General features: G+C 40.7%; 1 protein-coding gene across 2 annotated transcripts in view; it reads right to left on the reverse strand.

The window, feature by feature from the left end:
- Positions 1-22,304, reverse strand: part of cryl1 (crystallin, lambda 1) — a 97,060-nt gene that overhangs the window by 72,111 nt on the left and 2,645 nt on the right. For both annotated transcript variants that reach the window (XM_043691913.2, XM_043691909.2), the window contains exon 4: positions 4,872-4,998. In XM_043691913.2, coding sequence (XP_043547848.1) covers positions 4,872-4,998 — 127 coding nt within the window. The remainder of the gene's footprint in view (positions 1-4,871; positions 4,999-22,304) is intronic.

Below are 22,304 nucleotides of genomic sequence, written 5' to 3' on the forward strand. Positions count from 1 at the left end.
CCCGCCCCCCTCTCTAGCACTCGCGCTGCGCCGCCCCCCTCTCTCGCTACGCGCGCGCGCCCGCCCCCTCTCTCGCACCTCGCACGCGCCCGCCCCCCTCTCTCGCACTCGCACGCGCCCGCCCCCCTCTCTGCACTCGCACTGCGCCCGCCCCCCTCTCTCTCGCACTCGCACGCGCTCCCGCCCCCCTCTCTCTCGCCACGCGGCCGACCCCCTCTCTCTCGCACGCGCCCGCCCCCTCTCTCTCGCGCCGAGGAGAGCGCGTGCTTCCCCACTGACACCTCAAATCACTTATAGTGCCTTATTTCTCAAGAGTAGGTCAAATGTTGCACCTTCTGTAGCATGTATCTCAACATACCGAGTCAGAAAAGTTTCTTGTACACTAAAATTCCTCTCCATCTAAACCTTTAACACTATCAAAGTCCCAGTCTCAGTTAAAATCCCTACCATTACTACCCTATTATTCTTACAGATAACGGAGATCTCCTTACAAATGTGTTTCTCAATTTCCCACTGACTATTGTGAGGGGAGGGGAGGGGGGGTTGTATGGTATAATCCCAATAAGGTGATTATCCCTTTCGTAATTCTCAGTTCCACCCTAATAACTTCCCTGGACATATTTCCAGGATTATCTGCCCAAGTACAGCCTTCATGTTATCCCTTGTCAAAACACTACTCCCCTCCACTTGCCTCCCTTTCTATCCTTCCTATAACATTTGTATCCTGGAACATTAAGCTGCCACTCCTGTCTCTCCCTGAGCAAACATCTCTGCAACTATTATGATATCCCAGTGCATGTTCCTAACCAAGCCCTGAGTTTGTCTGCCTTCCCTGTACAGCCTCTTGCATGGAAATAAATGCAGTCTAATTTATCAGTCCTACCTCATTCTCTGCTTTGTTCCTGCCTGCTGATTTTGACTTGCCCCTCTTCCCAACTAAAGCAGTCTCCGACTGATCTCTTTCCTCAGTATCTTCTTGGTCCCCCCGCTCTACTAGCTTAAATTCTCCCAAGCAGCTCGAGCAAAGTTCCCTGCTAGTATATTAGTCCCCTTTCAATTCAGATGCAAGCCATTCTTCTCATACAGGTCAATTCTACACAGAAGAGATTTCAATGGTCCAAAAATGTAAACCCTTCTCCCCTGCACCAGCTCCTCAGCCACACATTCATCTGCTCAATCCTCCTATTCATACCCTGGCTAGCTCGTAGCAACGGCGGTAATCCAGATTTACTACCCTTGAGGACCTCCTTCTTTAAATTCCTCCCGAAGTTTTTATATTTTCCCTTCCAATGTCGTTGGTTCCAATGTGTACAATGACCTGCTGCTGGTCCCACTCCCATTTGAGAATATTCTGAACTCTCTCCGACATATCCTTAATCCTGGCACCAGCGAGACAACACACCAGTTCTCATTTCTTGTTGTCGACAGACATTTCTGCTGTTTGGGCCTCTGACTAGAGAGTCCCCTATCACCAATCAATCAATCATTTGGAGCCTGATGTACCCCTTGTTACATTAGAGCCTGTTGTTTCGGTACCAGAAACTTGGCTGTTTGTGCTACATTCCCCTGAGAGCCATCACCCCGATATCTTCCAAAGCATACTAGTTTGAGATAGGATAACCACATGAGACACCTGCGCTACCTGCCCCTCGCCTACCTGTCCTACAGTACCCATCTAGCCGGACTATCTGCAGTTTTTCACCTTTCTGATAACTGCCAATATCCTACCCCCAATTTCTGTAAATTCCTCATTGCCGCTAACTGCTGCTCCAACCAATCCATGCAATTGGATAGGATTCGCAACCACACACACTTACTGCAGACATAATCATCAGTAACCTGGAAACTCTCCCTAATCTTCCACATCTGAGAAAAAGCACATCACTCTACTAATAGGCCATCTTTGCACTTTAACAATCTACAGACCTTGAAAATATCATAGTCTAAGTACTCTAAAAAAGCATTGCTGCAGGCTAACTTAGTACCTATGTTTTATAATTTAAAATTTTAATCAGAAAGACAGATCTCAATAAAGCATATAACCAGAAAATGGAGGGAAGCACCAAATTAATTCTGTATATTCCTGTTCGGTTCCACAGAGTTTAAAAAAGTTTGTACTTAACACAGAGGAAAATTGAATTAGTTTTGTGCTTTCTACGGTTTCAAAGAACCAGTGCAGAATATCAAAGAAAAGATTCAGCTGAGTGTGAAAACAGGAGTTAACTCATTTCTGCCAGAGTCTTTCTAATGTTAAATTGAGAAATCAGCATTAGGCTTCTATTATGCATTTGCTTAGAAGCAAGAGGAAAGGAAATTCTGAACCATTTTATGCAAAAGGCTCTGGGATGTACTAGACCAAACAAAGAAATTAAAGAGAAGGTAGGAAGATGGTTTTAGTTATTAGAAGTTAGTCATCTCTGCAGGACTTCCCTCGGGGTGCTGTCCAAGCCCAACCTCTTCAGTTGTTTCAATGACCCATCTACTATCTCAAAGGTCAGAAGGGAGGATATCTCGTTATTGTACAAAATGTTCAACACGATTAATGACTTCTCAGATACCAAAGCGGTCCTTGTTCAAATAAAACATGTTCTGGACAATATCTAGGCTTGGGTTGACGAGTAACATTCGTGCCACACAATCCTCAAGCGATGACCACCTCCAATAGGAGGAATCTGATGAGCATCCCTTCACATTCAATGTTGTTACTATCACTGAATGCTCCACTTTCAACATCCTGACATTACCATTGACCAGAAACTACCTGGACTCGCCATATGAATTCATTGGCTACAAGAACAGGTCAGAGACTAGGAGTACTCCAACGACTAACTCACTCCCTGACTCATGTCCTGTCCATCGTCTTCAAGTCACAGGTCAGAAGTGTGATGGAATACTCTCTACTTGTCTGGATGAGTGTAGCTTAGAAATACTCAAGCTGCTTGACCATCCAGGACAAAGCAGCCTGCTCGATTGGTACCACATCCATTCCCATCCTCCAATTCTCATCAAGATGCACTGCAGAAATTCACCAAAAACCGTTAGACAGCACCTTCCAAATACCTCAACCACTCACACCTAAAGGGACAAGGGCATGAGATACATGGGAATACCACTACCTGCAAGTCACCATCTTGACTTGGAAAGCTAATCATTGTTCCTTTACGGTCACTGGGTCAAATTCTAGAACTCCCTCCCTAACAGCATTGTGGGTCAACCCAAACACCTGAACTGCAGCAGTTTAAGAAAGCAGCTCACCATCATCTTAAGGACAACTCGGGACAAGCAATAAATGTTGGCCAGCCAGCAACACCCAGATCCCAGGAGTAAATAAAAAAGGAATGAATACAAGAGAAGGAAGTTATTTATCCGAAGAATTTAAATTACTAAAATATATATTTGAGAATATCCTAATGCTCAAGATTTGGATTTGATCATTGAAGTACATGCATGTTTCTTATCCTGAGCAGAGAAGCCACTGCAAGCCATCTATTTCCCCTTTTTTTTTTTAAATTCCCTCAACTAAACACAGGAGGCAGAACTTGTGCAGATGAGAATTTTTCAGAATAGAGTAAATGATTCACCTTGGTTGAGTAGAGGGACAAGACTGGCAGCTTAACGTTTTGGGATTTAGATATTTCAGGCGAGACAGAGATGGATTGAAAAGAGGTGGCCGAGTTACATTATGGATAAAGGAGAATATCACAACTGTATTGAGGGAGGACAAGTCAGTTATTTTAAAAGCCATCCGGTCAGTTTTAAATGCATAATTTTCACCAAGGCGATCAGTACTGTAATTACATATCCATTAATCAAAACCACCAAGAACTCTCCTTATTTTCTTTAGAATGTGTTGAGCATTTGAATAGAATTACTTTTACTAAGTCGTCCTTGCGTGCAGCCAATAATTTGCATTTCTTGAACAATAGAATAGAAGGTGCAAAGAAACAATATATTTATTTTGTCTGTGCATAAAATGAAAATCAGACACACCCCAGGGACCAGAATAAATGCAGGAACCCTGAAAAGGCTTACTCATGTATATCCAGGGATTGGTATATAGAGATGTATCACAAAGTAAATTAAGTAATAATCTGACCATCATACATAAGGAATTATACATTTCAGTCAACATTCCTGTGGATGCCATGTGGAAGCAAAGTAATTTAACAGTTGGGAAAGAGTGGATCAGAGTGTCCTCACCCTTTGCACTGGGCTCCACGAAGTCTCATGGCATCCGGTAAAATAGGGGCAAGGAAGCTGCGGGTGATCATCATGTACTATTGCCCCTTGGCTGGTGAATCAACACCACTTGGTCAAGGCACCATGGGAAACAGGGGCATAGAACATGGTTATTGATGATGGTTATCAGCAGCAACAGATTCTACCAAACATACTGTAAATTCATGGCCTGACATAAGCCTCATTCCACCAATACTGTCACACCAGAGGTGCAACCTTGGTTCAATTAGCAGTGGAGAAAGGCATGGAAGGGCTTACAGCAATGCTGCCCAAAATGGAAGTGCCAGCTTGGTATCGTAAATTTTCAGCAAATACAGGTGCAAATTTTCTGTAGTATACAGTTTAAGTTTGCTGATCTAAATGTGTATTTATATAATGTTGATTTTAATTTGTTTATCACAATGATAGTAATAGAATTAAAATCTTGCGTGATTTTTGCAGTGACGGAAAATTCCAATACCTTCTTAAAAGTTATCAGCCTCTACAGAAATTCTTCATGTACAAAACCTTTGCAGTTAAAGAACCTAAATGAGTATTAAATTCATTTGGAAATTTCTACTTTGACTTAGACAGAGATGAATCAAATGCGAATAATTTGACCTGTATGTAAGTAACTCAGTAGAAACACTGACCTGGATGTGACTGGCACCCTCTACTGCTTGTGCAAGATCATTACAGGCAGTGATCAGCATCATTTGCTCCTCAGGTTTGAAGGTTCCTCTCAGCCTACCAGTCCTCTCAAGTTCAGTCAGCTGCTGTCTAATAAAAGCAAAGTGCACATTACTACCTCTAAGAAATAGAAAGTTTAAACACTTCACTTCAATATTTTGTTTTTTCTATTACCTGCACCAACTTTTCCTCATAGGACAATCCACATATCAATCTACAAAATCTCATCTGAACTGCCTCCAAAGCTTTTGCACCCTTCCTCAAATAAGCAGACTAAATCTGCACAAAGTATTCAAAATGTGATCTTAGCAATGCTCTGAATAAGCAAAACATAACATCCTTGTACATATAGGATAGTATTCCATTAGCCTTCTAAGGTGTTTGCTGCACCTGCATATATTACCTTTTTCTAACTCATACACCAGAACACCTAAAATTCCCTGTACCTCGGAAATTTGCAGTCATTTTCCGTATAACGAATACTCTGCTTTCTATGGTTCTTACCAAAGCAAACAACTAAACATTTTTCCATTATTCCATTTGCTGGATTTATTACTCACTCAAGCCATTTATATCTATTCTCATCCTCCTTACCTCCTCTTCACAACAGACTTTGCTACCTATCTTGACATCATCTGCAAATTTAGCTCTCATGCTTTTGATTCCTTCATCTAAGTCATCAATATTAATTGTAAAAAAAAAAAAGGCCCCAACACAGCCCTGCAAAAACTCCAGTCAACACATTCTGCCAATTAGAAATTGACCCCTTTTCGGCATTCTGTTTTTTTGCCAGCCAGCCAATTCTCTAAACATGCTAATATCCATACTCCTAAACTATACCATGAGTTTCTACTTTGCGAAATAACCTTTTGTGGTACCTTGTCAAATGCACCCTGAAACTTCAGGTACAATTAAAAGGTTCCTCTTTATTCACATGGTACTCCTTCAAAAGATCGCCAATAATTTGGAGAAACAGGATATCCCTTTCAAAAAAATGATACTCACTTCCCAATTACCTTGAGATTTTCCAAGCTATAAACTTAATAATCAATTCTAACACCTTCCACATAAGACATCAAGCTAACTGGCCTAAAACGTTTCTTGATTTCACGATCCTTCCCTTCTTAAATAGAGGAGTTATACTTGCTTTTAAGCAATTATAAGACAGACAAAAACAAATTGCGTTCATTTCACCTATTTCCTTATCATTTACTATCACACCATTCTCACTCAAAATGAACAACGTTGACTTTAATTACTTTGTTCCTTTTATTAAATACCTGGACAAACTCTTACTAATCTGTTTTCACAATTCCAGCTACCTTCCTTTCTTATTGTTCTTCATTCTTTATATTCTGTCCAATCATCTGATCTGCCATTCATCTTTGCAAACTTATAAAGTTTTTTCCCTTCAGTTTGAAGTGTTCCTTAACTTCGTTATAACCATGAATGGTGGATCTTTGCCTTGGAATTCTTCTATATATTAGGAATAGATTTGTCTATTCTGAAAACACCTCTTTAAATATCTGCTAATCTATTGATCTATCCTCTAATCTAGTATCCCCATGCAATTCAGCTTCCATGCCCCATAATTACCTCATTATTTAAGTTTAAAATATTAGTATTAGACCCACTCTTCTTTCTTTCAAAGTCAGTCTAAAATTCAAATTGTGATCACTGCTACCTTAATTCTTAGATAATTAATTATTCATAGCACATCAAACAATATCAGTCCAGAATAATCTATTTTGTTTGACTGCAGAGCATTCTGTTCCTAGAAATTACCTCAATAGCATCCCATGAACTCCTCATCTAGGTTACAATAACCACTTTTGTTTTTAAAAGATATAGCTGCCTCGCAGGAGAGCTATATTAGGTAATGATATCCAGCAGTCAGGAAAGAACAGTTTCAAAATGTGAAAAATGATTCACTTAACAGTAAACAGTTGGTGGGGTAGCATTGTCAGTATAGGATGGAATAAGTGTGATAGCAAGAAATCACCTTGGATTGGAGGATGTCAAGTTTGTATTGGTGGAGGTAAGTAATAACAAGAGGAAGGGGACTCTGGTGGGAGTAGTTGATTGGCCCTCTGACAGTAGCTATATTGTAGGGCAAAGACGAAATCATGAGAATAATGAGGACATGTAAAAAAAGGTATGGCATTAATCATGTGACTGTATCAATAGGGAAAAGTCAAATTGGCAGAGGTAACCGAGGAGGAAGAATTCACAGAATACATTTGGGACAGTTTCCTGTTATTGATCCAAATAGGGATCAGGCTTCTTTGAATCAGTTTTAATAAAAAGGTCATCTAGGAGACAGACAGACTGTAAAACTGCCAAAGTAAGACACTTAATCAAACAAAAGATAGAAAACAAAACAACTGTAGACAAGTTAGCTTAACACCCGTCATGAGGAAAATGTTAGAGTCTATTAGGGACCATTTAGAAATGCATAAAATAATCAAGCAGAGTCAGCATGACTTCATGAAGGGGAAGTTATACCTATCAAATTTAATAGAATTCTTTCAGGGGTAACAAGCAGGATTAATGAAGGGAAAACTGCAGATGCAATATATTTGGATTTCAGTATTGATTAATGTTTTTGCGATCATGCCACACACAAACTTGAAGTATTGAAGATGTGATAATAATCCCATAGTTTCTTTCCCCCACAGTAGAGTACCCTCCGAGATTGGTTCAATTTCTTGGAAAAGTACCCACTAGCTTTTCTACCCCCAACTTATCAACTTGCAATTAGACTGCCATTAATCAGCCGCCATTTCAAAAGATTTGGTAAAGTCAGGGTCACAAAATTGATTTATTTAGATTAGATTAATTACCTACACTGTGGAAACAGGCGCTTCAGCCCAACAAGTCCACACCGATCCTCCGAAGAGAAACTCAACCCCTATATTTACCCCTGACTAATCCACCCAACACTACGGGCAATTTAGCCTGACCAATTCACCCGACCTGCACATCTTTGGACTGTGGCAGGAAACCAGAACACCCGGAGGAAATCCACGCAGACACGGGGAGGATGTGCAAACTCCACACAATTGGCCGAGGCGGGAATTGAACCCGAGTCCCTGGCGCTGAGAGGCAGCAGTGCTAACCACTGAGCCACCATGCCGTCCAGTAACTAGGACTGTCTTCAGTATCTTGAAAAGATTCGCAAGGATGTTACCCAGGCTGGAGGATTTGAACAATAGGGAGAGGGTAAGTAGGCTTGAGCTACTTTCCCTAGAGCATCAGAGGCTGAAGAATGTCCTTTTTTGCTAGACATTCACTCCCACCCTTCACTTTAAAATTATGCCCCCTTGTTTTTAACCCTTCAACTAAGCGAACAGCAGCTTTCTATTCACCTTGTTTATGCTCCTGAATCTCATACACTTCTGTCAGGTGTCCCCTCAACCTTCTCTGCTCCAAAGAAAACAACCTGAGCTTGTCCAGCCTCTCTTCATTGCTGAAACATTCCATCCCAGGCAACAACCTGGTGAACTTCTTCGTGCAATCACATCTTTCATATAGTGTGGTGACCAAAACTGCGCACAGTACTCCAGCTGTGGCCTACCAAAATCCTGTACAGCTCCAATATAACCTCCCAACTGTTATAATCTAGGTTATATCTGATAAGGCATCTGGGACACTTGCCTAATTACTCTATTAACCTGTCCTGCCATCTGCAAGAATCTGTGCACAATCATTAACATCCCCTGTTCCTCTTAGCTTCCGCATGGCTTGCCATTCCCTAATCTTATTCCTTTTTCCATACTGTATCACATCCCATTAATCAGGGTTAAATACCATCTGCTGCCGACCTACCCAGATGACCAGATTATATCCTTCTGTAATCTTATACCTTCCTCCTGACTGTCAACTACCAAACCAATTTTGTGTCATCTGCAAACTTAGTAATCACTCCACCCCTTCTCAGTTACATCATTAAATGAATATCACTGACAAGGGATCCAGCACTAGAGTCACAGATGTACATCATGGAAACAGACCCTTCAGTCCAACTTGTCCACACTGACCAGATATCCTAAATTAATCTAGTCTCATTTGCCAGCATTTGACCCATATCCAGCTAAACCCTTTCTATTCATATCCCCATCCAGATATTATTATTGTACCAGTCTCCACCACTTCCTCTGGCAGCTTATTCCATGCACGTGTCATAGTCTGCATGAAAAAGCTTACCTGTAGGTCCCATTTAAATCATTCCCCACTCACCTTTAACCTATGTTTTGGACTCCCCTACCCTGGGGAAAAGACCTTGGCTGTTCACCTTGTCCATGCCCCTTATGATTTTATAAACCTCAAAAAAGCCTCTGATGCTCTAGGGAAAGTAGCTCAAGCCTACTCACCCTCTCCCTATAGCTCAAACCTTCCAGCCTGGGTAACATCCTTGCAAATCTTTTCTGAACCCTTTCAAGTTTCACAACATGCTTCCTATAGGAGGGAGACCAGAATTGAATGCAGCATTCCAAAACTGGTGTAATCAATGTCTGGTACAGCCGCAACATGACCTCCCAACTCCTATATTCAATGCGCTGACCAATAGAGGCAAGCTAATTACACTAATTACTTTGGGACACACACACACTCTCTGTCACCAAGTCAATTTTGGATTCAAACTGCTGAGGTACCCTGGATTCCATGAGCTTTTACCTTCTTTGTCAGTTTCCCCACGTCGGATCTTGTCAAAAGAAATCCATGTAAACTACATCAACTGCTCTATCTTATCCAAACATTTGGTCATCTCAAAACGTTCCACTAGATTTGGAATATGGTGTACAATTCTGGTCACCACATTGCCAGAAGTATGTGGAGGCTCGAGAGAGGGAACAGAAAAAGGATTGCAGAATGTTGCCTGGTTTGGGGGAATAGAACATAGAACATAGAACATAGAAGAATACAGCGCAGTACAGGCCCTTTGGCCCTCGATGTTGCGCCGATCCAAGCCCACCTAACCTATACTAACCCACTATCCTCATATACCTATCCAATGCCCGCTTAAATGCCCATAAAGAGGGAGAGTCCACCACTGCTACTGGCAGGGCATTCCATGAACTCACGACTCGCTGAGTGAAGAACCTACCCCTAACTTCAGTCCTATATCTACCCCCCCTTAATTTAAAGCTATGCCCCCTTGTAATACCCGACTCCATATGCGGGAAAAGGTTCACACTGTCAACCCTATCTAACCCCCTAATCATCTTGTACACCTCAATCAAGTCACCCCTAAACCTTCTTTTCTCTAATGAAAACAGCCCCAAGTGTCTCAGTCTTTCCTCATACGATCTTCCTTCCATACCAGGCAACATCCTGGTAAACCTCCTCTGCACCCGTTCCAGTGCCTCCACATCCTTCCTATAGTATGGCGACCAAAACTGCACACAATATTCCAGATGCGGCCGCACCAGAGTCTTATACAACTGCATCATGACCTCAGGACTCCGGAACTCAATTCCTCTACCAATAAAAGCCAGTACGCCATATGCCTTCCTCACCGCACTATTTACCTGGGTGGCAACTTTCAGAGATCTGTGTACATGGACACCAAGATCCCTCTGGTCATCCACACTACCAAGTATCCGACCATTAGCCCAGTACCCCATCTTTTTGTTATTCTTCCCAAAGTGAATCACCTCACACTTAGCTACATTGAATTCCATTTGCCACCTTTCTGCCCAGCTCTGCAGCTTCTCTATATCCTGCTGTAACCTGCCACATCCTTCCTCACTGTCAACAACTCCTCCGACTTTCGTATCATCCGCAAACTTGCTCACCCAACCTTCTAACCCCTCTTCCAGGTCATTTATAAAAATGACAAACAGCAATGGTCCCAAAACAGATCCTTGCGGAACACCACTAGTGACGGCACTCTATGAAGAAACTTTGCCATCAACTACTACCCTCTGTCTTCTTCCATCCAGCCAATTCCTAATCCAAACCTCCAACTCACCCTCAATGCCATATCTCCGTATTTTCTGCAGTAGCCTACCATGGGGAACCTTATCAAACGCCTTACTAAAATCCATATATACCACATCTACCGCTTTCCCCTCATCAACCTCCTTCGTCACCTTTTCAAAGAATTCAATAAGGTTTGTGAGGCACGACCTGCCCTTCACAAAACCATGCTGACTATCCTTGATCACATTATTCCTATCCAGATGTGCATAAATCCTATCCCTTACAATTCTCTCTAAGACTTTGCCCACAACAGAAGTGAGACTCACCGGCCTATAGTTACTAGGGTTATCCCTACTCCCCTTTTTGAACAAGGGAACCACATTTGCTATCCTCCAGTCTTCTGGCACTACTCCTGTAGACAAAGAGGACATAAAAATCAAGGCCAATGGCTCTGCAATCTCCTCCCTTGCTTCCCAGAGAATCCTAGGATAAATGCCATCAGGCCTAGGGGACTTATCTATTTTCACCTTTTCCAGGATTTCCAACACCTCTTCTCTACATACCTCAAAGCCATCCATTCTACTTATTTGTGACTCAGTATTCACATCGACGACAATGCCCTGTTCCTGAGTAAATACTGACGAAAAGTATTCATTCAGTGTCTCCCCAATCTCTTCCGCCTCCACACGCAACTTCCCACTACTATCCTTGACTGGACCTATTCCCACCCTAGTCATTCTTTTATTCCTAACATACCTATAGAAAGCCTTAGGGTTTTCCCTAATCCTACCGACTAAGGACCTTTCATGTCCCCTCCTTGCTGCTCTTAGCTCTCTCTTCAGGTCCTTCCTGGCTACCCTATAACTCTCAATCGCCCCAATTGAACCTTCACGTCTCATCTTGAGATAGGCCGCCCTCTTCCATTTAACAAGGGATTCCAATTCCTTATTAAACCACGGCTCCCTTGCACGACCCTTTCCTCCCTGCCTGACAGGTACATAATTATCAAGGACACTCAATAGTTGCTCCTTGAACAAGCTCCACATATCATTTACAAAACTTAACTTTTAGGAGAGATTGAACAAACTTGGTTTGCTTTCACTTGAAAACAGGCTGAAAGGCAGTCTAATATAACTGTACAGAAGTATGAGAAGCATGGATAGAATCTTCATCCCAGGGTAGAAGTGTTAGCTACCGGGGACACAGGTTTACAGTTACAAAAACGGGAAGTTTAAAAGGAGATGAGACTTTTTTTTTTAAGACACAGAAGATGGCACTGCCAGAGAACCAATAGAAGCAGACACAGTAAGAACGTTCAAGAGGCATCTTCATTGATGCTGGAATGAACAAGGAAGAGGGGTATGGACCATGTAGATTCAAGGTGCCTTTAAAGTTAGAAAGGCTTAATGCGCTGGTGCAGGCTTGGTGACCTGAAGGGCCTATTCCTGTGCTGTATTGTGCTTTATTCTTAGATTTGTTAAGTATGACCTTCCTCTAACAAAACCACACTGACTATCCCTTGGAGATGCATCTTCACTTGAGGTTTTTCAATTCTCTCATGCTACTCTCCTATGAATCTCTCTAGAAATATGAAAACATAATTCAACATTGAGGAATTATTTTACTGCTTTAACAACTTTTCTTTAATCAATTTTAAATGGGCCTCTTATCTCATTTCCATCTCATAATTTAACTCAAAAGAACAAATCACAGAAGAGAATTTCTGGTTGCAAATAGTAAGAAATGTAATCCTTTGCTCCAAACCTGAGTGTACTTGTGACAATATGCTTTCATCATAGTTCAAGAGTCTAATGGTATTTCTGCAAAGCTTGTGTTTGTGGATGATGTGTGATTAACTTAAAAATGTTTTTTACCCAAACTGTAATAATGTTCAAGACATGAAGTTCACACCTTGATCAGATTGTGTTTTAATTGGTAGACCATAATGTCTAAATAATAGAGCTAATTTCTCCACCATTACTTGGTTGTAATAGTTTTAGAATCATAGACATAAACAGCACAAAAACAGACCCTTCGATCCAACTCATGCATGCCAACCAGATGTCCTATATAAATCTAGACCTATTTGCCAGCATTTGGCCAATATCCCTCTAAACCCTTCCTAATCATTTACCTATCCAGATGCCGTTTAAATGTTGTAGTTGTACCAGCCTCCACCACTTCCTCTGGCAGCTCATTCCAGAGACACACCAGCCTCTGTATGAAAAAGTTGCCCCATAGGTGCCTTTTAAATCGTTCTCCTCTCAACTTAAACCATGCACCTAGTTTTGGATTCCCCCAACCCCAGCAAAAAGACCTTGTCTATTTACCCTATCTCTGCTCATGATTTTACAAACCTCTATAAAAGGTCAGCCTGTGAAGCTCCATGGAAAATAGCCCCCAGCCTATTCAGCCTCTCCCTGTAGCTCAAACCCTTCAACTCTGGCAATATCCTTGTAAAATCTTTTCTGGACCCTTTTAAGATTTACAACATCCTTCCTCTAAGAGAGAACCAGAATTGCATGCAGTATTCCAAAACTGGCCGAACCAATGACCTGACTCCTGTAGTCAATGCACTGACTAATAAAGGAAGGCATTCTAAACGCCTTTTTCACTATCCTACCTACTTGCGATTCCACTTTCAAGTAACTATGAACCTGCACTCCAAAGTTTCTTTGTACAGCAACATTAAGCATACAAGGCTTGCCCTGATTTGTCCTTTCAAAATGCAGCAACTCATTTATCTAAATTAAACTCCATCAGCCACTCCTCGGCAAGCTGGCCCACCTGATCAAGATTCTGTCGTACTCAAAAGGTAACCTTCTGCATTGTCCACTATACCTCCAATTTTGGTGTCATCTGCAAACTTATTAACCACACCTCCTAAATTCATATCCAAGTCATTTATATTAATGACAAATGCAGTGAAGAAAGCACCAATCCTTGTGGCACACCACTGATCACAAGCCTCCAGTGACCTTCTGTCTTCTACCTTGGAGCCAGTCCTGCATTCAAATAGCTAGTTCTCCTGTATTCCATGTAATCTAATCTTGCTAATTGTTCTCAAAAAAGGAGGAACCTCTGGAAATTGTGCTATCAATTGTGCTATCATCTAAGCGGCACGGTGGCACAGTGGTTAGCACTGCTGCCTCACACTGCCGGAGACCCGGGTTCAATTCCCGCCTCAGGCAACTGACTGTGTGGAGTTTGCACGTTCTCCCAGTGTCTGCGTGGGTTTCCTCCCGCAGTCCAAAGATGTGCAGGTCAGGGGAATTGGCCATACTGTAGTGTTCGGTAAGGGGTAAATGTAGGGGTATGGGTGGGTTGCGCTTCGGCGGGTCGGTGCCCACTTGTTGGGCTGAAGGGCCTGTTTCCACACTGTAATCTAATCTAATATTCTTAAAATGTAGGGATATACAGTACTGGTGTTCTGCTTTGTTTTTAGTAATAAGCCCATACAATCTACTAACAACTGAACAGATCTCCAAAACTTGCTATGGTCCCAGTTTACTGGCCATTAGTAAAGCCACAATTTAATCCATGGTACTTTTTCTCTTGTTTGAGCTCCCTTTTTGGACTCGCTTATCAGCCCAAATTAATCCCATGGGCTTCCTTCAATTTCAGACTCTGAATGTCGCACTTTACTCCAACGGAAACAGAGGTTTTCAACTTTCACTTTATCTTCTGATCAGAGGAGATCTTGTGACATGCCCTGCTATTCTTTCTTTACTCTGGCTGCTTGCTTTCCTTTAACTCTCCCATTTTCTATCAGTCATACAGCATGGCAACAGATCCTTCAGTCCAACCAGTCCATGTCAATCATAATCCCAAACTAAAATAGTCCGACCTGCCTGCTCCTGGCCTTTATCCCTCCAAACCTTTGCTATTCATGTATCTATCCAAAATGTATTTTGTAATTGTACCTGTATCTATCACTTTCTCAGGAAGTTCTTCCATGCGCAAACCACCCTATGTAAAAACTTTGGCTCATGTCTTTTTTAAATCTCTCGTCTCACCTTCTATCAGATTACCTCTCAACCTCCTACACTCAAGTGAAAAACGTCCCAGCCAATCCAGCCTTTTTTTTAAAAAAATAATTCAAACCTTCCATACCCAGCAACATTCTGGTAATTCTCTTCTGAACCCTCTCCAGCTTGTTAATATTCTTCCTATAACTGGGCGACCAGAACTGGACACAGTCTCCTTTGAATCTATGGGGCATGGCAGAAAAAAGAAAATAGGATCATATCCTTAATCGACAGCCATTATTCATGCCTGTCCCATAGGTGTAGCTTTTTGATCTTCAACATGAGTTCTTATTACAAAAAAGGGTAAGGAAGTTTAAGTTTTTCAACAAGAAGAAAACCTGCGAACCTCATACATTGTTTCAACTCCTCATTCACATAACTACCTCTCAAAGTTACTTTGCTTAACCCAGTCAAATTCAATGTAAATTTACCCAAGCAGCTTCCTTACGTTCTGAAATCTTTCCCTGTATGCTTCAGCAACTAATTTGCATCTACAGATTATGGCTTTTTCTGTTAAAAAATGCAATCATAATCCATAGAAACCTACTCTGACAGTGAAGCACAAATTTCCTGCATTACTTATTTTATTCTGCATGGGTAATGTCCAGTTTTCCTTCGGGCAAATCATTTGAATCAGAGAAAAAAAAAAGCCATTCAACTCATCAAATCTGTGTCAACCAAAAACAAATCACCCAATTATTCTAATTCCATTTTCTCGCATTTGGCCAAAAGCCTTGTATGTTGCTGCATTGCATATGCACATCTAAATACTTTTAAGATGTGGTTACAGGCAGTGAGTTCCAAATGTCACACTTTCTCTACGCTTCCTGCCTCTGCCCTTAAATCTTTGCCCCCAGTCATTGATCACTGCACCAAGGAGAAAAGCTCCTTCCCATCTGCCCAGTCTGTACCCCTCAAATCTCCTCTGATCCAAGGAAAACAATCCTAGTCTAACCAATCTCTTCATAAACTCTCCAGCCCAGGCAACATCTTGGTAAATCTCCTCCATATCCTCTCCAGTGCAGGCAACATCCCTCTTATAAGAAACATCCCTCTTATAAGAAATGCACATGAGCAGTGGCCTAACCAAGAAATGGTTTATAAGAATGTGCATTTATAAGAAATGTACATGAGCGGTGGCCTAACCAACATTTTACACAGTTACACATAACCTCCCTGCTCTCAAACTCTATGCTACATCTAATAATAGCAAGTATCCAAATGCCCTAACCACCATCTACCTGTCCCACACACCCAGATCCATCTCATCTTTTATGCTTCCTAGGATCCTACCGTTGTATTCGATCATGTATTCCCTTGCCTTGTTTATTCTATCAAAGTGCATCACCTCACAATTATCTGGATTGAATTCTATTTGTAGTATAAGATGTTCCATAACTATAAATATATGTATTGTTTCCTGCAGTAGGCAAAGAAATTTCATCCAGTCTCATAATGGTCATATTTTCATTTGTTCGTACCTGCTATTAACAAACAATTCCAGAGAAACCACACGCTCTCCATTGAAATCCCCTTTCAGCTTATTGGTTTTAGCAATAGCTCAAACTTTTGCCATTCAGGCTCTGGGTAATGGAAAAATTGAAGAATTGAAATAATAGGAACTTTTAAGGTATAACGTCTTCTGCAAACCAAAAATGACCATGGCACATGGATAAAACGTCTTTTTTTTAAATTATGTCTTTGCCGATACTTGCTATAGTGCCAACAAATCTGTAGGCAGGACTTCATAAAAACAAACTTCTGAATTCCATCAGCTTTCTAGGTGCTGCTAGGAGAATAGCTTGTAGGAATAGTATACTTAGGCAATGTTAGATTTTAAGAATAACTACAGTTCACTCACTGTTGAGAAAGGAATGGAAAGCAATTATATGTGCAATCGAATTAATAAGGTTGATCACTTGTGGCACAATCTGATGATGCAGGCCAGTCATTGATATAGATGCCATCCAAAGTTGAATGTTCTATGATGGTGGGTTATGGGGTGTTGGAGAATGTACTTCAATACATTAACCAGAAGGGCTCTGTGAAAGTTCTCAAAGCAAGGCAAAGATCAGCTTAGGAAATTACTGAACAATGACTTGATCCCTGAAAGTTCTCGTTAAAGGGTAGTGAGAAAATGTTCTCTTTTGTAAATTCCTCCCATTTCCCCAAATTATCTGTACGAGAATACTTGCTGCTGCTGCTCTTCTGCCTCCTCTATACGTGCACTTGCATTATGAGGCTCACATGCAAGATAATTAACTGAGAGTGGCTGAAACATCTGAATCTGCTTCAGCTCTGCTGTGGTGTGTACAGGATCATCCTGATCTCAGGCTTTGGTTATGCAGAAGGATGGCAGCAGGCCACAATAGACTCTCTTCTCTGAAATGGACTGTATATGGGAGAGGCAGAGTTCAACTGTCTTTAGACAACTACATCTTGGCAGCCCTCAAGTACACTGTGCAGATCTGCATGACAAAGTTCCTAATGGTTGCCACTGGCTGGACATCAATGGAATGATAGGTCTTCTTATTCACTAAGGTGGTTGGCTGACATTATAGTGCCCTAATGCCAATATAACTACATGAAAGCGGTTAGTGGTCACTGCAGCAAATCTGCTTGAAGCAGCAATGAGGTACAGACTGATATGCAGCTAATAACCCTGGTAAAGAGGTCTGAAAAGATTCAGTAATGAAAAAATGTAAGGGCTGCAGTGACTAGCAGTGTGTCAATCAAATAGGCAGTAGGTTACAGCCCTGCAACAGGTTGCCTTAAAAAAAAAAGATACAACTTCTTACTGTATTTCTTGGCTCAGTAACATTACTCTTAGCCTACTATGAGCAGCCCATTTCATCCATTTTCTTCAAGGGGACTTGATAGCACTTGCTAAGATAACTGTTGCTCATCATTCCATTGTTTCTCAATCCATGACAGAAAGTAACAATAACTTCATAAATGCAGATAGAGCTTATGGTGTGTGGTAATGGCAGATAATTGTAGATAAAAGACAATACATATCCAAGAAAATTTATCAAATTAGAAAAAAAAAACCTGTTTCAACAGATGCAGCTCAGAGTACTTTCATGGATACTTACAAAACTTCTGAAGCTAATGAAATGCATAGCAATTATAATTGCAAAGCAATATTGACTAAGAAACTCGGGCGAAAAAGAATATTAAACCATCATCATTAATCCCCATAGATAGTTGAATAAACGCACTGTGGTATATTTCAGATTCATTTTTGCTCTAAAACCATTGTTTGTCAAGGATGGATAGTCCTTACAGGGATGATACCAATCAAAAATATGGATTAGGAAACAGTGATTATGTGTTGCTGGGTAGGAATCCAAAAAGGATAATTGCATGTATTATGGTCTGAGTTAATGAGATTGAGATGCAAATAAAGTGTTTGGCAGCAACATGGCATAACAGAGCACATGACATTTTAAAAGATAAGGCCTCTATAGTAACCTGTCTACAAGAGGAAGTTTACAGACTTTCTTCATTTGCCCAGTGATACATCTAACATATTAAGGATATCCTTCCAACTGGGATCCAAATGGAGCATAAAGTTAATGGAAAGTTTAACCTCTGAAGTCTCGCAGACAACAATACCACAGCTTCCTAACAGTCAGATGATTACTGCAGACCAAGGACTGCTGCCTTGGACTTAAGTTCTAGAATTCTGTCTAAACCCGTCCAGGTCTCTTTCTTAGAGAAACTCACTCCTTAAAACCCCCGTCTTCTAATTAATTTTTAATCATCTGCCCTAGTATCTCCTGGTGTGTGCCAACTTCTGTTCTATAATACTCTTGATGACAGCCTTGTTAAAATTACTACTCTTAAAATGTGATTTAAGTACAAATTTGAAAAGCTAACAATATTAAGGTTTATTGTGATGGGAATTGAAAACAAGAGTAGGGAGGCTGTGCTCAAGTTATACTGGGCATTGATGAAACCATATCTGGAGTATGGGATACAGTATGGGTCACTGCACTTAAGGATGTTAATGCATTGGAAACAGATCAGAGATGGTTTACTGGACTAATACCTGGATTGAGCAGACTGCCTTATGAGGAAAAGCTACACATGCCTGGCCTGTATCCTCTGGAGTTTAGAAGAATCAGAGGTAACTTAATTGAAACATAAGATCCTGAGGGGACCTAACCAGGGGCATATTGAAAGCTTTCCTTTCATTTGAGAATCTAGAACTTGGGGCCATTGTTTAAAAACAAAGGGCTGCCCATTTAAAACAGAAATGAAGAAACACTTTCTCTCAGTGGGTTGAGAGACTTTAGAATTCCCTTTCTCAAAAGGCTATGAATGCAGAATTTAAGGCAGAGTTAGATAGGTTCTTGATTACAAAAGGGGATGAAAGATAATAGGGAATATGCATAGCTGGAGAATGGAGGTAAAAAAATATCAGAGATGATATTATTGAATGGGAGAGAGGATTGAAGGGCACAGTGGCCTTGTTTGCATAATCTATTGTTGTGCACAGTATGATTAAAATAGTCTCTAAAATAGTAGATTTTCAACTTGATATTCAAAGGAACCTATCAGCATCTTTAGCCATGCCTAAATCTATCAGAGAAATCCCACACCACCCTAAAGGATTTTCCTTGCTTAAAATATACTTCCTATAAATCAGAAAGCAGAAGACTCCAGATTCTGGAAATCTGAAACAAAAACAGAAAATACTGTAAATACTTAGAGCTGGTAGTACTTGTGGAGAAAGTGGGGTGAGCAGGAAGAGAAAAAAAATAAATTAAATGGCAAATGGTTGGACAGTGTAAGCTTGGAAGAAATGGTAATGGGACAATTAAAATAAAACAAAAAGACTACTCTAGAAGAGGTAATAAATCCAAAAAAAATCCAAATATTACTAACAGTTCCTGTCTACATATATGAGATTAATGAAGTAATGGGCCAGAAATCTAGATTTGAAATTGCTGAACTCAATATGGAACGTGAGAAGTGCGGGGAAAAAAAAAATGCTGTTTGTGTTGCTTACATTGAGCTTCAATGGATCAGTGCAGGGAATGAGGTCAAAGAGGTCAGAGTAAAAGTGAGTGGAGAATTTAAATGGATGCTGAAAGTTCATGTGCTCACAGATTTCATATCTTGCCCATGTGTACTTGCCCAAAAGCTTAGTGTACAAATGCACACATGAATTGTGCTAGAGATTAGTAGTCCCAAAATCCTCAGTTGCTTCTGTCTCAACCAATGTCAGCCAATCCTACACTTTAGAAAAAGGATATCGAGGCCTTAAAGAGGGTGCAATGACAACTTACTAAAAATAAGGTACCACATCAAAAGCTTCAAGTATGAGGCAAGACTGAAGAAAGACAGTCCCACTGGGTGAGGGAAGGGGAGAGAGGACATGGCAATAGAGGATGTAACAAGTAAAGCCTAAACAAAGGAAAGGAATGCGAGTGGGTTCACAATTTGAAGGTGTCGAACTCATTAAGTCTGGAGGTTGTAAAGTGCCTATTCTGTTCCTGCCTCTGGATCAGGAGACACAGGTTTAAGTCCCACCTGTTCCAGGGGTGTGTAATAACATCTCTGAGCAGATTGATTAAAAAATAGCTAGAAGTTCAATCTTTATTTGAATGCAGAAGTTATGTTGCAGTTAGACAAAACCCTGATTAGAGCCTATTTGGAGTACTGTGAGCAGATTTGGGCACCACACCTGAGGAAGAATATATTGACCTTGGAGTTAGTAAATGTAGGTTTATAAGAATGATTCTTGTACTTCAGGGGTTAGGTTATGAGGAGAGATTATACAGATAACAAAGGTTAGGCGAATTGGCCTTGCTAAATTGCTCGTTGTGTTAGATGCAGGGGTAAATGTAAGGGTATGGGTGGGTTGTGCTTCGGCGGGTCGGTGTGGGCTTGTTGGGCCGAAGGGCCTGTTTCCACACTAAGTAATCTAATCTTTTTTAAAAAAACTGTAGATATCTTAAACAGTAGATAAGAATGGGGGAGGTTTGGCAGATGATCAAAAGGTGTAGTAGTGTGACAAGAATAAGTAAGGAGAAACTGTTTCTCGTAGCAGTAGAGTCACTAATCAGAGGAAAAGTTTTCATTAATTGGCTGAAGGACCAGGAATAATGAGGAAAACATTTCTGCAGCAAGTTGTGTTCTGACATGCACTAGCTAAAAACATAGAATCAAATTCAATAACGAGAAAATGAATTAAAGTGGAAATGCCTCGAGACCCATTTTTTTGTTTCTTCTTCCATTTTGCTTTGATATTCGTTTTATCAGTTAATCATTCCTGACTTTCATTTCTCCCTTTCCTTCACTTGCTTAAAACCTGTTAAATTTGCTAGTTTTTTTCTCCCCAATTCTCAAGGTCCACAAACCAGAAACACGCACATTTTCTCTGTACAGCTACTTGCAGGTATGACTATTTCCAGTATCTCCCTTTACTTTTTAAGTAAAAAGGCACAATGACTTGCCCCTTTAAGTCTGTCTCACCACTTAAAACAAACATGGCTGAATCATATCTCACTGTCTTTGCTCAATATTGCTTTTTCCTGATAAAAACATTTCAATCTCAATCTTGAAAATATCAATTGCCTATCATCCATAAGTTTTCAAGGGGATTGAATTAATTTTTTTTTAAAAACAACAACTGTGAGCGGCACAGTGGTTAGCACTGCTGTCTCACAGCACCAGGGTCCCAGGTTCGATTCCAGCCTCAGGCGACTGTCTGTGTGGAGTTTGCACATTCTCCCAGTGTCTGCGTGGGTTTCCTCCGGGTGCTCCGGTTTCCTCCCACAGTCCAAAAATGTGCAGGTTGGGTGAATTGGTCATGCTAAATTGCCTGTGGTGTTAGGTGAGGGGTAAATGGGTCTGGGTGGATTGCTCGTTGGTGTGGACTTGTTGGGCCGAAGGGCCTGTTTTCACACTGTAATTAATCTAAATCTAAAAAAAAAACCAATCTAATCTAACAACCATATTTCAACTACACTCATTAAATAGGCAATTGAGTAGGAAAATTATTAGTAGCAAAGAATCATAGACAAAACAAGTTACAAAATAATGTTGCAGTAATTCAGCAATTACTTGTGATCATATTTACTGTAGAGATAATCCAGCGAGATCGATATAAATTTGAGGAATTAATTTTTCACCTAAAGAGTCCAATCCAAAATTAAGAGCAGTAGATGGTCAAAATATTGACGAGATAAAATACTCTGTGGTAACACTTAGCATTGTTAAATATAGCTTTCTATTACATTCCAATTCTGTCTTCACGCTTCTGCCCTATTGTTTTGTACTTCCTCAGAGGAAAGTTTTTTTTTTCTGCATCTATTCTTGTTCATATGCTTTTATCGTAGCTTTCTAAACCATGTAGAAGTAAATTAACTGATATTTCTGGTGAATCCGCTTGAACACCAAGTTTAACATATCTGTCTTCAGGATCACTAC

Source organism: Chiloscyllium plagiosum, unplaced genomic scaffold (genome assembly GCF_037043375.1).
Source record: "Chiloscyllium plagiosum isolate Xiang-an unplaced genomic scaffold, Cpla_swu_hap1 HiC_scaffold_6, whole genome shotgun sequence".
In the NCBI taxonomy this organism is placed as follows: Eukaryota; Metazoa; Chordata; class Chondrichthyes; order Orectolobiformes; family Hemiscylliidae; genus Chiloscyllium; species Chiloscyllium plagiosum.